This window comes from Callospermophilus lateralis, chromosome 9, assembly GCF_048772815.1.
Source record: "Callospermophilus lateralis isolate mCalLat2 chromosome 9, mCalLat2.hap1, whole genome shotgun sequence".
NCBI lineage: Eukaryota > Metazoa > Chordata > Mammalia > Rodentia > Sciuridae > Callospermophilus > Callospermophilus lateralis.
This window is the reverse complement of record NC_135313.1, coordinates 67,693,804-67,707,954: the sequence shown is the minus strand read 5'-3', so window position 1 is coordinate 67,707,954 and position 14,151 is coordinate 67,693,804. Positions and strand designations below refer to the sequence as shown.

Here is a 14,151-nt window from a genome sequence, read left to right as displayed (position 1 = left end):
TAATTTGAATGGACTGACTGGGTTAAGTGTCCAGGAAGGTGTGATGTGACTAGAGTAAGTGGATCACTGGGGTGTCCCCTAGAAGGATACATTTTCTCTGAGGCCCCTTCTCCCTCCCCTGCTTTATGACTCCACCATGAGCTGAACGGTCTTTCTAGGCTGGGTCCTACCCCCATGATGTGCTGCCTCACCTGAGGCCCTGAGCAATAGAATTGGCAATGGACTGACACCTCTGAAACCATAAGCCCCAAGTAAACTTTTCCTCCTCTAAGTTGTTCCTCTCAGGTGTTTCGGTCGTAGTGACACAAAAGCTAACTAAAATGAGTATAAGAAGCATGAAAGAATGAAACTCACTGAACAAGTTCCAGTCACTTGGATTTTCATGTGCCTTCCCAAATAATATTTTGATGTTAAAATACAATTATTTGATTATTTTGGAAGGATAGTTTTGGCATCTATAAACTTTAATAGTTTCAAGAAATCAGAAAGGAAATCTGAAAGAATCTCTCTTCTGATACTTCCTTAACACTTAATTCCTGACAGTGCCCTGAAATTTGATTTTGCCCATGTTTAACGTAGTTAATGCATACACTGCTTAAATACTCTAATTAACCATGCTTTAATTATTTGCATTTTCAACTTATTAAAGCAAAGCTGAAAATTATTTCAGTTATGTATCCAAGAGATTACAATTCATGAAATGATTCACAAGCAAGTAATGATTCACTATTCTCCCAGTTTTTTCTTAAAACTTGGTGCTTCTTTATTGGAACTGTTTCTGCAATTTAATTGCCTAGTTCTGAAAAAAATAGGAGTGTCAGAGCAGAAATTTTGTAATAGCTCTAATATTTATCATAAACCAAATGAAAAAAATAGGCTTTATTAAGTGGGCACTCAAGTGGCTGGTAGATCTATTGTTCCTGCTTTCACACTTCATTTGGAATTGATGCTTAGATACCACTCCAAGGAAAGTGAGGTGGGTCCCAGGAACACCACACCAGTCCTTCTGCTGACTCTACAGAAGAGACATGATCTCCAACAGTCAGTTTGGGACATTTTTATTTCTGGAGTAACTTGCCACAGGAGCAAGTGTAGAAAAATGAGGGTGGGATATGTACAATTTACAAGCTATTGTGATAAAATTTGGGCCAAGATTGACAATTTTGAAAAAAAAAGTGGATCCAATATAATTTCATGCCAGTGATAGAAAATGTTATAATTTACCAAGTACTTGTCAGTAGCAAGCACTCTACACACATGGTACCATTAAATCTGAAGAACAACATTCGTAGATACAGATCATTATTAACACCATTTTACAAACTGGGAAATGGACTGACACCTCTGAAACCATAATCCCCAAGTAAACTTTTCCTCCTCTGAATTGTTCCTCTCAGGTGTTTTGGTCATAATGACACAAAAGCTAACTAATACAAGTATAGGCAGTATTTGCAAAGAATGAAGTAAAGGTCTGGTTTAAATTCAGCTCCATCTAACTTTATAGCTTGTGCACTTTATCACTGTACTGTCATTTAAATAAGAGCACACATAATAAAATGATGACAACAACTTATAACAAATATAAAAATAAAGTCAAGAACTAAGCAACACACAAATGGGGTAGAATAACTACGCCCCGCAACCTAGGTTAAGCTCTCAATTCTGAAAGTGATTTTCCATGGTATGTACAAACAATACAGAGCAACAAGTTTTTCAAAGAGAATTGGCAGGCTTTTTTTTTTTAATAGCTTGCTTGTATTATATTATGTTATTTTAATTAGGTTTTTTTTTCATAATACTTAACAGCTTTCAACATTCCTGGGATATGGTCAGTATCATGCATAAGAACATGAATGGCAAATGTCATTTTGGTGACTCTGAAGATGAAAGTAAACCTCATCTAGTTTTCAAGACCCACTTAGTCTCCTTTGGCAGCTCATCTTCTCTAATCTCTACTTTAAATTGTGGTATGGTCTCATGGCTATTGCTAGAGGCCTAGGAAAAAGCTACCTTCCTGCGTCATTTTATTCTTCTGAGGTTTCTATTGTATATATTTGGGTTAATCCATCCCATACTGTCACTGCCCCACCCCATTTCTTCTCTGCATTGGTGATGTGTATTTGGATATTAAAATTCCTTTTTAATTTCTTCACTTGCATATATTACAGGTACTTTCAATGCTAAAAAATAAATTCCATGCTCCTCCAGATTTCTGTACACAAATGGCACTATCTATCCTCACTCCTCAGTTCAAACATTTTGGAGAGACTTTTGTGTCCCCTCTTCTCTTACTGCCTTTGTCCAACAGCCAACCTGGACAATTTTATCTAAACCTCTCCCTGTCCTGCTTTTCTCCATTTCTATTGGACCCTCAAGGTCAGGCTATGTCACACATAGGTGGTTGCCTAATTAGTCCCCAGCAATTCATTCCTGGTATTTCACTGTGACTTTGATTTGTATTTTCTTAATGACTATAAGTGTGGATGATTATTCATATGTTTATTAGTAATTTGTATATCTTCTTTGGGGAAATGCATATCTTTATCGATTTTTGATTGGGCTATTTGCCTTTTTATACTATTGAGTTGTTAGAGTTCTTTATATATTCTTGATGCAAGTCCTTTATCAGATATATGACTTGCAAATATTTTTTTTCTCATTTCGTGGGTAGTCTTTTCACTTTTTTGATGTTGTCCTTGGCAACCCAGAAGTGTTAAATTTTGAGGAAGACGAACTTATGTATTTTGCCTTTTGTTGCTTATGCTTTTGATCATAGTTAAGAAATCATTGCCTACTCAAGGACTTGAAGAATTATTCCTAGGTTCTATAAGTTTAAAGTATTAGCTCCTATACTTGGGTCTTTGGTCCATTTTGAGTTAATTTTTGTTTATGGAGAAAGGAAGGTCCAATGTTCTTTCCCACATAGATATTCAGTTGTTCCATAACTACTTCTTCAGGTATTCCTCAATGAATTGTCATGGCACCTTTATTAAAAAAATCATTTAACCACAAATATAAGACTATTTCTGGACCCTCAATTCTATTCCATTGATCTACACATCTTTCTGTATGCCAGTATCACACGTATTGATTATGTTCCTTTGTAGTAAGTCTCGAAGTTGGGAATTATGTTTTCTGTTTGCTTGTTTGTTTTTAAGATTACTTTAGTGATTCTGGGTCCCTTACATTTTTGTATTAATTTGAAGATCAGCTTGACAATTTCTATAAAAAATAAAAGGAATTGGGATAGAGACTGCATTTAATTGATAGATAAGTTTATGAAGCATTGTCATTAACTTAAAAATGTTGTTTTCTGATTCATAAATATGGGCCATCTTTCTATTTACTTAGATTTTCTGGTTGTTAATTTCAAAAGTATAGAAGTACACTTGATTTTTATGTATTGATCTTGTATTCTGCAACTATGCTGAATATGTTTTTTAGTTCTCTTAAGTATATAGTATATTCCTTAGAATTTTCTATATAAAAAAAGATTGTGTCATCTTCAAATAGAGATTATTTTACTTTTTCCTTTCCAACCTGCATACCTTGTATGTCACCTTATTGTCTAAATCATCCTGCCTAGAACCACCGATAAAATCTTGAATACAAGTAGTGAAAGCAGACAAACTAGTCTTCTGTTTTTGATTATAGGGGAAAAGCCTTGAAAATTTTAACTGTGATATTTTCATAGACACCTTTTAACAGGTTGGGGAAGTTTGCATTGTTTCTATTCTGTTGAGTGTTTTTATCATGAAAGCATGCTGAATTTAGACAACTTCTTTTTCTATATTATAATAATTATGTGGTTCTTGATTTTTTTCCTGCTAAGAAGACTTACTACATTAATTTTCTAATGCTATAACAACCTTATGTTCTTGGGAGAAATCCCACTTAGTCCTGGTGTATAATCCTTTTTATATATTGATGGTTTGGTCTACTATTATTTTTCAGGACTTTTACATCTATATTTATTAAAGATGTTGTTCTACAGCTTTCTTTAGTCATGATGTGTTTCTCTGGTTTTAGTTTCTGGGTAGCACTGGATTTAAAAAACAAGCTGAGAATTGCTCTGGTTTTTAGGACAATTTTTTAAGCATTGGTAATATTATTTTTCAAATTTTTGGTAAAGTTTGCCACTGTAACTATCTGGGCTTAGTATTTCTTCATGGGAAGTTTTCAAATGACTACATAACTCCTAACTACATATTTTAGTTCTACTCAGGTTTTCAATTTCTCTGTGTATAAGTTTTTTTTTTTTTTTTTTAAGAGAGAGAGAGAGAATTTTTTAATATTTATTTTTTAGTTTTCGGTGGACACAACATCTTTATTTTACTTTTATGTGGTGCTTAGGATCGAACCCAGAGCCCTGCACATGCCAGGCGAGCACGCTACCGCTTGAGCCACATCCTCAGCCCGTGTATAAGTTTTGATGATGAACATCTTCCTAGAAATTTATTTCATCTAAGTCATCTGATTTTTTTTTTTTTTGAGTTCCAGGGATTTAACACAACAGTGCTTACCAATGATCCACATCCCCATCCCTTTTTTATATTTGATTTAGAGACAGGGTCTCACTAAGTTGCTTAGGGCCTCGCTAAGTTTCTGAGGCTGGCTTTGAACTTGTGATCCTTCTGCCTCAGTCTCCCAAGTCACTAGGATTATAGGCCTGCACCACTGTGCCCAACAGTAATGTGATTTCTTTAACATATAGTTGTTATAACTATTCCTTTAAAGACTCCTAAACACAGTGATTTTTCTACCAAGTATAAAATTATGATCTGTATGAAAAATTTAATTTTGATACTAAACAATATTATTCTTTTTATTATTAATTAGAATTAAACTTAACAAATATTATGTTATCCTGTTTTTGCTACTTATCTTTTGTATTCATAAGGATATCAGAATTGAAAACTAAGTTCTTTGCTCTAAATATAATGACAAAAAGTAAAAGGAAACTGGTTGGTGTTTGATTAACTGTTATATGAAAAATCACTTCACTTTGTATCTGGTTAATTATTGATACATTTTAAGGTTCTGTTGAACAGTCTCTGGTTTTCAAAAACATTTAGACATGACTCCAAATTCCTGATTTGATCTTTGAACGTGTTTTTCTAAAGGTATATTAATGATAAGATGCTCCTATAAAAGTTGTGGCACAACTTGCTTTGGAAATCGGAGACAGGTAAATTCGTCTGCATGATAGGAATCATCCAAAGATTTGGAGGTGTTTTTTTTTTTTTTTAATATTTAAAATTTGGCAAAACTCAAAAAGAGTTTGCCAAGATTCATCTTCTGTGATTTTAAAATCCAAATGCCAATTAGAGAAATATAATCTATGAACTTTATTTATTTACACTCAAAAGATCTTTTATATACATGAATGTTCTGAGCCTTTTCCTCAATCTTGCAGACCCCTCATGTATTCTCCAAAAGAACACTGAATAAATAGTTTAAAACTCTTCCAAAGTTTGAGGGAGTCTGTTCTACAGCTCTAAATGTTAATAATGGGAAATCTCAAACCTTAAAAACATATTCACATCTCTTTTGAAGATGATCACATTTTGCAATGTCTTACTGTACCAAAAGTGACTGTTGGAATTATAGCAGTAATAATCATAATAATGACAACAACAGTAGATTTCTGCCTAAAATGTAGTAGGTATTCTAAATATTTCTTCTGAGAAAATAATAATCTTTGTTCTATCAAAGTTACCTATAACTTTAGATATCTTCTGAAATACTTTATATCAAGTATTACTTTGCTAACTAATTTTAGATATACAGTATATATATATATACCTATATATAGTCATAAATATGAATCTATTGCTATATATATTATTTATAAAGATAAATAAATATATATCTATTTCGCTTGCTATTTTGTTTAAGTAATTTTGACTTCGCAGCTCCATCAGTCTCCTTTGGGCTCCTTGAACTTCCCACTTCCCTGCATCAGGACCTTTGCACCTGTCTTTTCCTCTATATTGGGGGCCTGTCCCCAGCTTTTGCCCTTCTTGTTCTCAAGGTCCCAGCTGAAACACCATCTCAGAGAGGCCTTCACTGACCACCAATGTTATGAACTGAGGCGTGTTCCCGCAAATTTTACAGGTTAAAGCCCTGACCCCAAATGTGACTATATTTGAAAATAGAAACTTTCAGGAGTTGATTAAAGCTAAACAAGGTCATCAGGTTTGGGTTCTAATTCAATAGGACTGGTGTCTTTATAAGAAGAGGAAATGACAGCAGGACGTACATGCACAGAGAAGCTGCCTACAAGCCAAGGAGAGGCCTGAAGAGAAACCAAAGCTGTGGACACCTTGATCCCAGACTTCCAGTCTTCAGAACAATGAGAAAATCAATTTCTATTATTTAAGTCACCTAGTTAGCCTGTAGTACTAGTAACCCAAGTAGACAAATGCAAAATTTGCTACTGACAATTAGGAGGATGCTGTAATAAACATCTACGTATTTTTAAAAGCCCAAAATGTAACCTATTATGAGAAACCTCAATTTTAGAAATTGGCAAAAAATTCTAAATTTGTATAAAATACTTCAGACTACAATGAGCAAACAAACAAATAAATAAATAAAATGAAGACGACAGCAGAAGCAAAAGAATGTAAAGGTGGATGATAGGACTCTAGGGTGGTCTAAGGCTAGGCCAGCAGTGGGTCTCCCTTCACTGAGAACCCCAAGGCAGACCCAGTGAATTTGCACTTAACTCATATTGCATAACCCTCCTAGCTCTCTCCGTTTTATTTTTCATCCTCCCTTTAACTTTTTTCTTCTTTTCTTCTAAGATCACCTCATACACAGGGACAGTGAAGATATTCAGGATTAAAGACTTCCTGCTTTCAAAATTAAGGGGGGACATTTTGAAAACTGAAATCCATCAAGCAGCAGTGCCTACTCCCCATCTTGGCCTGTGTCTGTGTATATGTAAATCAGGATAGGGAACACAGAGCCACTCCACTACCATTCACTAAGTATCTGCTACATGTTAGAAATTTTAGAAAAATAGCAAACATTTCTTGAATGTTTGCTCATCACCATGTGAAGAAATCTATACTCAGTAGAATCCAAGGAAAGGGCACATAGCTCCTACAATTAATTCCTTTGACAAAATTCCAGGAATTCAGAAACTAGAAATCACAAACCCAGAAAAGCTATATAGAATTTATGTGAGAAATTCTGGGGCCTCTGTAACTTTCCAATTCTAGTTTCTCTGTTTCATTACCCCTGTAAATCTCTAGAAAGAAGATGATCTACATGTTTGTCTTTGGGATCAATGAAATCAAGGGTAGCCCAGCATTGTGATGCATTCCTGTAGTGTCAGGAGCTTGGGAGGCTGAGGCAGGAGGATAGTGAGTTTAAAGCCAACCCCAGCAATTTACTGAGGCCCTAAACAAATTAGCAGGACCCTGTCTCAAAATAAAAATTAAAAAAAAAAAAAAGGGCTGGGGATGTGGCTCACAGTGGTTAAGTGCCCCTAAATTCAATCCCCGGTACCAAAAATAAAAAATATATAAATAAATAAAAAATAAGGGGGAGCTGGGGAGCTTGGTTTGGGTTGCTTCTTCACACTGGAGGAGGGTGCCCAGAAAGAAGAATCTCAAGAAATGAATGGAAGTGGAAAGGAGAATAAAAATCAATAGAAGTGGTGTAGGGTGAGGCCAAGGAGAATAACTTGGCACTAAAGGGCAGAAATCTATGTGTGTTTTCCATTTTGAGAAACAAAAAAATGGAGTATTTTAGACTTTTTGATGAAAGGTGCTCCTTAGATATTTTTATTATATGAGCCAAATAGATCTTTCTCATTTCACTATTGCACATTCCTATCTGTTCCTAAGATCCTGTGTAATTCCTTCCAAACACTTTTAATCCTGAGACTGGCTGTCTGTGGACCCTAATGCTTCATGGAAAAGACCCTCTCATTTTTTTTTTTTTTTTCACTTAGACCCGTGGGAAATGATAGAAATCCTTCTCTGGTGATGGTGGAGTGGACCAGGTATCTTTATCTTTGGGTTCACAAAGTCTTCCTTTACCTTTCAAGGGTAAAGGAGGGGAATCAAGATTGCTGCATCTCTGGAACCCTTGCAACTGGCCAATGGTGGCCAGGTAAATTAGTGGGACTTCATGCATTAGTATACACATGGATGAGTGAATGAATGTTCCGTAAGTCTCTCTTCAAGTTTCTCAAGACTGTTCTTACGTTGCATACAAATTCTGGGCTAAGAATCCAAGGGCACCCGAGGTAAATGTGAGGTAATGGATATTTGATGAAGTGTGAGAAGCAGCCCAAGTAGACGCTTACTTGGCTTCAAGTTCTAGGGTCCTTTCCTTGCCTGCTTCCCTTTTCTGCCTTGCCACTTTAAATCCTCACTAGGCATGGGACGAATGTGAGAGCAAAGACTAGGCCTGGCAACCTGGCCCTGGATGCTTGAGGCATGGGATGATAAGAAAGGAGGAAAGTCAGAAGAGAAGGCCAGTGCATCTGACAACAGGGCTGCCTGTGACACCAACACCAGGAAAGCTGGGCTTCTGCCCCCAACCTGCTCACGAAAGCAGGGGAATGATTGGTCCCATTTACAGTATATTTATGTGACTTTATAAGAAGTTCTTCATCAAAATTAAAATTTAAAAAATTGATATTATGAACGAAAAAAGAAAATAAAAGCAGAGTTCTCAGTTTATTCATGATTTTCTATTTCTGAATGAGTACTAAAGTTAATTTTATTACTTCACCCTAACATGAAATTACTCTGAGTGTGATCTTGCCAGTTGAAAACAGAAAACTATGCTATAAAATACATCAGGCTTTTAGATTATATATGATTTATAACAAATTTATGTGTATACAAATCTAAACTTGGAAAGAGGGTATAAATGGGATTATATGGAATGACACAAATGTCTCTTTGTGTGTATGCTTATATAATATTGGTAATGTGTAAATGTAGTGAATCTCTTATTAGAAATGATAACTCAAATTCTGAAGTGCAATCCTTCCTTCCCTGTGAACAGAGAGGCATGCTCCAAATAAAATCCACATACTTTCACTCTAAGAACATCTATTTCTGAGGGAGCAAAGTGTCCATTTCATGTACTTCTGAATTTCCTTAAAAATTATGAGTTGATTTGTAATGATTTAATATTCAAAGGGTCATTAGATCTAACACAACACCTGACAATTGTTGGTAGGTGGAAAATGTGCCTCTAAAAGGATGGAGAAGAGACACCTGTTTAAAAACAATTTTAACTTGAAAATTTATAAAATATATGGACACACACTGCATACATCTCAACAGTCTTGCGCTAGCAGAAAGCAGGAATACAGACTAAAAATCTAATTGAAGATCTGAGAACACTGCCTGCATTTTGCTAATCTGCATTCATTTTCCAAATCTATGAAAAAAAATCCCTTAAGCGTTTTGGATGTTTCAAATTATTTTCTATATATTTTTTTAAGATCTTTGGCTGGAGGTGTCATCTACCTTCCTTTATGATCAGCTATTTTTCACCAAAAATATTTCCCACATTGGCTGTCATAAACTTTTGATATTTGTTGGGACAAATATTTCCCCTTTCCTAGAATCTAAAGCACAAAATCTGTTATTGTTCTATCTTTGTTCTGTTTCAGAAGTTCAAGTTTCTATAAATATTTTCATACAAAGAAACTATTCCCTTGGTATGACTGTATTATCTGTAGACAGAGTCATAATTTAAAACTAGCTTCAATTTCAGCCCACAGAATCTCCCAGTTTTCAACTGAGATCAATGTCAAACTAAGCTTTTTTTTTTTTTTTTTTGGTAAAAGGAATCAATTTATCACTAATCATAATGCTGGCTCAACTATATTTAAACTTCTAGTTTAATTGTTCGATTATACTGCACATAGAACAATTTTACTTGTTGTATACAGCTATTTCTGAGAGTTCTATTTTCAACTTCTTCCTTTGGAAAGACTATTTAGTTATTTTAAAACTCCATAAATTTTATTTTAACTCTTCTTACTCCTTCTTACTCATTTTTACTTTCCTCAAGATAAATCTAATAATGAAAAAAACAATGCTAGTTAAAAATACTGCCTCTAAAGGCCTATCAAAGCTTGTATTTAAAATATGCATATATTTTTGTGGGGTTGTGGGGGTGATGCAGAATAGTTCTTAGGTTTTTCTATTGCTGAAATAACACTGTAAATCTCTTCCTACCCATGCCTTAAATTCCTCTGTATTTCTGGTTTTACACAACACATATCTGTGAGCTTATATGTCTTCTTAGAAATAACAGCCTCACTTTGGAAAATAAGCACTTAGGAAATGTTCAACCACTTGTGATCACGCATTAGTGCACTTTCCAAGCTATTCTAGGCAGACTGAGCAAATCAGAGAAATTCCTTACCTCTTGAAGGGCGTAAGACAATGCACATGACCAGTAAAGCAAGCACAGCAGAGGTAGCAACTCCAAATACAATTTTTAACCATGTCTACATAAAATAAAGAAAATTAGGCATATATGTAGTTTCTGCTAAACAGAAGTGGCAAGATTTTGATTACATGTAATTCCTATTTCTCCTTTCCCATAAAGCTTTCGATTGTCCTTCACTGATCTGGCAATAATTGCTGGAATTCTTCCAGCTCTGCAAGGACAAATGTTTCTATAGTATATTTAGAACATTTTCCAATCCTAACCCACTCCAGGAAGTGAATACTCGTATACAAATCCTCACCTTCTGAACAATAGAAAACTCTGATCACACTCAACCCAGCCAACCTTCTTTAGCTATAACTGAGGGTGCACATACTAACCTTCATTTTTCCAGATGTTTTTGAAAGTTAGCTAATTTTGACTGTAGAGCGTGGGTCTGTAGATCTGTGAAAACCGTTGAAAAGAAGCAAGTCTGTCTTCCTACTTGGAAGCCGAAGTCAGGACAAGAGTTTTTTTTTCTTTCCACGGACTTTTGAATACTGTGCCAAATTTCAAAAGATTTCTGTAAAATTAGAAACAGATTTTGGGGGCGTTCTTGGCCTTGAAATGAACTACGAGTGGCTCAAGGGAGATTTTATAGCCTTCTCATCCTTGTAAATTCTACACCAACATCTGCTTACATTGACATACAGAGGTATGTTTTTTTTTTTTTTTTTTTACAAGTTCAAGTTTCTTTTTCGAAATCACTCATGGATTGCTTTGGTAAGTCACTGAGTTTTATATAACCTTTTTATTTGTAACTGAAAGATGAATATAAAATAATAAATCTACATGATATAGTCATTATACACATATCTAATTTTTAGCAGAAGAAGAACACTGAAGCGACATAAGATTTTGAGAGAAGTACACCATATAACTGCACTTTTTTCTCCCCTGGGAGATTATGAGGTACTGCAGACAGAAATGTTTTTCTTTCAGCACAATTTCTTTGTCCATATAGCACCATATGCACTTTCAGTAAATACAGAAGTTTAAAAATTCAACTGTCTAAACCCACGGCTGCTTTACTTTAAAGAAATAAAATGCCATCTGGTGAAATTTAGTATGGGTTAGGTGTGTTTGCACAGGCTAGAAAGATGGAAAGATCAGTAAGAATAATTTACCAGCAGACCTTTGGAAGAATGGAAATGGCTTTGCAAGAGTGGTATTTTTGCTTTCCTCTCAGAATATCTTCTGAGAAAGGAGAAGAGTTAGTGATTATAAAAATTTTTACAATAAATAAAGAAGCCTCTGAAAAGAATAGTTTTATGTAAAATTTCATTTTGGCTAAGTCCACAAAATTCCAAAGTGATCGGTCAACTTGACAGATCAGTAAAATGACTAAATTAAAACACCCACATGCACAACAGTTTCTTGGAATATTCTGACAGGTTCAATGGAATTCACTTGGACAACTTCTTTGATTCCCCATGAACACAGTTGTTAACCTACTGTGTCTTTAATTTTTCCACTAATGAATTTTTTTTTTGAATTTTAAATTGTTTTCACCCTGATTAAAACAAGTTTCATGGTGACCTTTCATGGATTATTCATATTACTGAAATCAGTTGTTTGCTTTAGTCAACTAGTCTGGCTGACACGGGTGCTTTCTTCAGCAAAAACCAGGACAGTGGCTTGTGAACTTCTTTTCAGACATTCTCCAGACATCCCTCCCTGAATTCCAGCCTTATGAAAATTCTGTTGAGGAAAATGAGTCATTAAGCACTTACTGGCAGAGGAAAGTATCCACAGCAGCTCCTGGATGAGACCCCTTGTCTGCAGTTGGTGGCCCCTACTTTTACAAACTGAATAATCATTAGGAGTAATGTGTGAGGTAGGCTTTATCTTCATGTGATCGTTAAATACTCAAATCCAAGATACAAGTCACCAGCCTGGTCCAAGATAAACTGCTCCCATGTGGGTCCTCTCAGATCGACTGCCTTCTCTGGAACATTCACACAGTATGTTCTCAGAAATTCTGTCCCAGCCTGCCAAAGCCCGAAAGTCCACAAGTGATTTTTGGAGAGTAATTTGCAAGATTTCACTTTGTGGAGAGAAACTGACACCAATAAATGATTAGGGTGTAATTAAAATGAATATTATTAGCTTTACCAATTAAAAATGCACTGACGTGACTCATCTAAACTATTACTATTCTACAGGTGAGTGTGTGTGTCCAAAAAAGTGTGTGTGCCTCATCAGGCAAACTTTAAGAGAAAGTGGGGTGCTGTAAGAGGGTCACATTTAAGTTGAACACGTTGGTAAGTGGGGAAATTTTGAGGATGAAACATTTTTAATTTTGTTTGTTTTCCTTGGAAATTTGGGTGAGTCAAAGTGTAAATTCTGGAAAATTTCTACTAGTTTGAATTGTTTTAGGAAAATGAAACTGATTATGGAAATAAAGATGACAAGAGCTCTTCCATCTGATTTCATGGGTTAGAAATATATGGTTTATAACAGAGATACATGTGCCTATGCCTTTGAGATAATGTGGGTGCATTCTAATTTGTTTCCAAAGACTTCCATGAAAATTTGGATGTTTTAAAATATTTTACAATTTTTACTGGTTTTTCCTTTTAGAGTCCAAATGAAAATGCTCTAAGTTTCTCCCTTCCTCCCACCCCCACTAAGGAAACTGACTCCTATTTTTTATTTTCTTTCTTTTTTCTTTTTCTTTTTCTTTTTTTCTTTTTTTTTTTTTTTTGGTACCAGAGATTGAACCCAGGGGCACTTAACTACTGAGCCACATCGGCAGTCCTTTTTTGTATTCTATTTAGAAACAAGGTCTCACTGAGTTGTTTTAGGATCTTGCTAAGTTGCTGAAGCTGGCTTTGAACTCATAATCCTCTTGCCTCAGTCCCCCAAGCCACTGGGACTGACTTGTATTCTTACTTTACAGTTAACATACATGTTGGGAAGACAAAAGTGAATCAGACATAGTCTGTATCATTAAGGAGCACACATTCTTGTTCAAGTATGGCAGTTAAATTCTTAATATTTGCTTCTTTTTGTTTTTGGGAGCTTTTGCTGGGTTTGAACTTAGTAGAAAGATTCCCCTGATTGGTTGGTAATTTCTGCATATACCTGGAAGGAAGGACAGAAAAAGCACATAACACATGCTTATAATCTTAATTCAAATCTAGCCATTGTCAGAATTAAAATTTTTCTCAGAAAGCAATTCTAGATCTATAAACTCTGTAAAAACAACAGAGATGATGGAGCAAGAGAAGGACCCTATAAGGCTTATTTTGGAATATAATGGCATTCTGGTAGGCACCTTGGATAATAAGCTACAAAATAAATCCTCAGGTTATGAAGGGGGCTTGATAGAGCTATGTACTCATAACTATTATATATTTGCCATATTCCCAGGAAATGCATCCCATATACATTCCTAGAATACAAAGGTAAGACAAAGCTGACAGCATAAATAGAGATGCTCTCTCTTCCTTTTGGGGTGGGAAATAAAGAAATAATAATTTACTTATTAACCCAAAACTATAAGAAGTTTTAAGATTCAGTTATAAATAAAGAGTATGAGCAAATAAAATGTTTGGTTTTATACTCTTTAAAGTGATAAGTTGCTCCTAAAAAGTCTCAGATGTCTTAAAAACTTGCTCACTTGATTCATCAAGTTGGATAAACATTTCTTATTTACTCTTATATACAGAG

At 35.0% G+C, this 14,151-nt stretch overlaps 1 protein-coding gene across 1 annotated transcript in view; it reads right to left on the bottom strand.

Moving 5' to 3' along the window:
* Fap (fibroblast activation protein alpha) overlaps window positions 1-10,968 on the bottom strand; it is a 70,684-nt gene extending 59,716 nt beyond the window's left edge. The window contains exons 1-2 of the mRNA XM_076866120.2: window positions 10,818-10,968; window positions 10,411-10,495 (exon numbers count right to left, since the gene is read on the bottom strand). Coding sequence (XP_076722235.2) covers window positions 10,411-10,495; window positions 10,818-10,823 — 91 coding nt within the window. The 5' untranslated portion in view covers window positions 10,824-10,968. The remainder of the gene's footprint in view (window positions 1-10,410; window positions 10,496-10,817) is intronic.
* Between the last annotated feature and the right edge of the window lie 3,183 nt (window positions 10,969-14,151).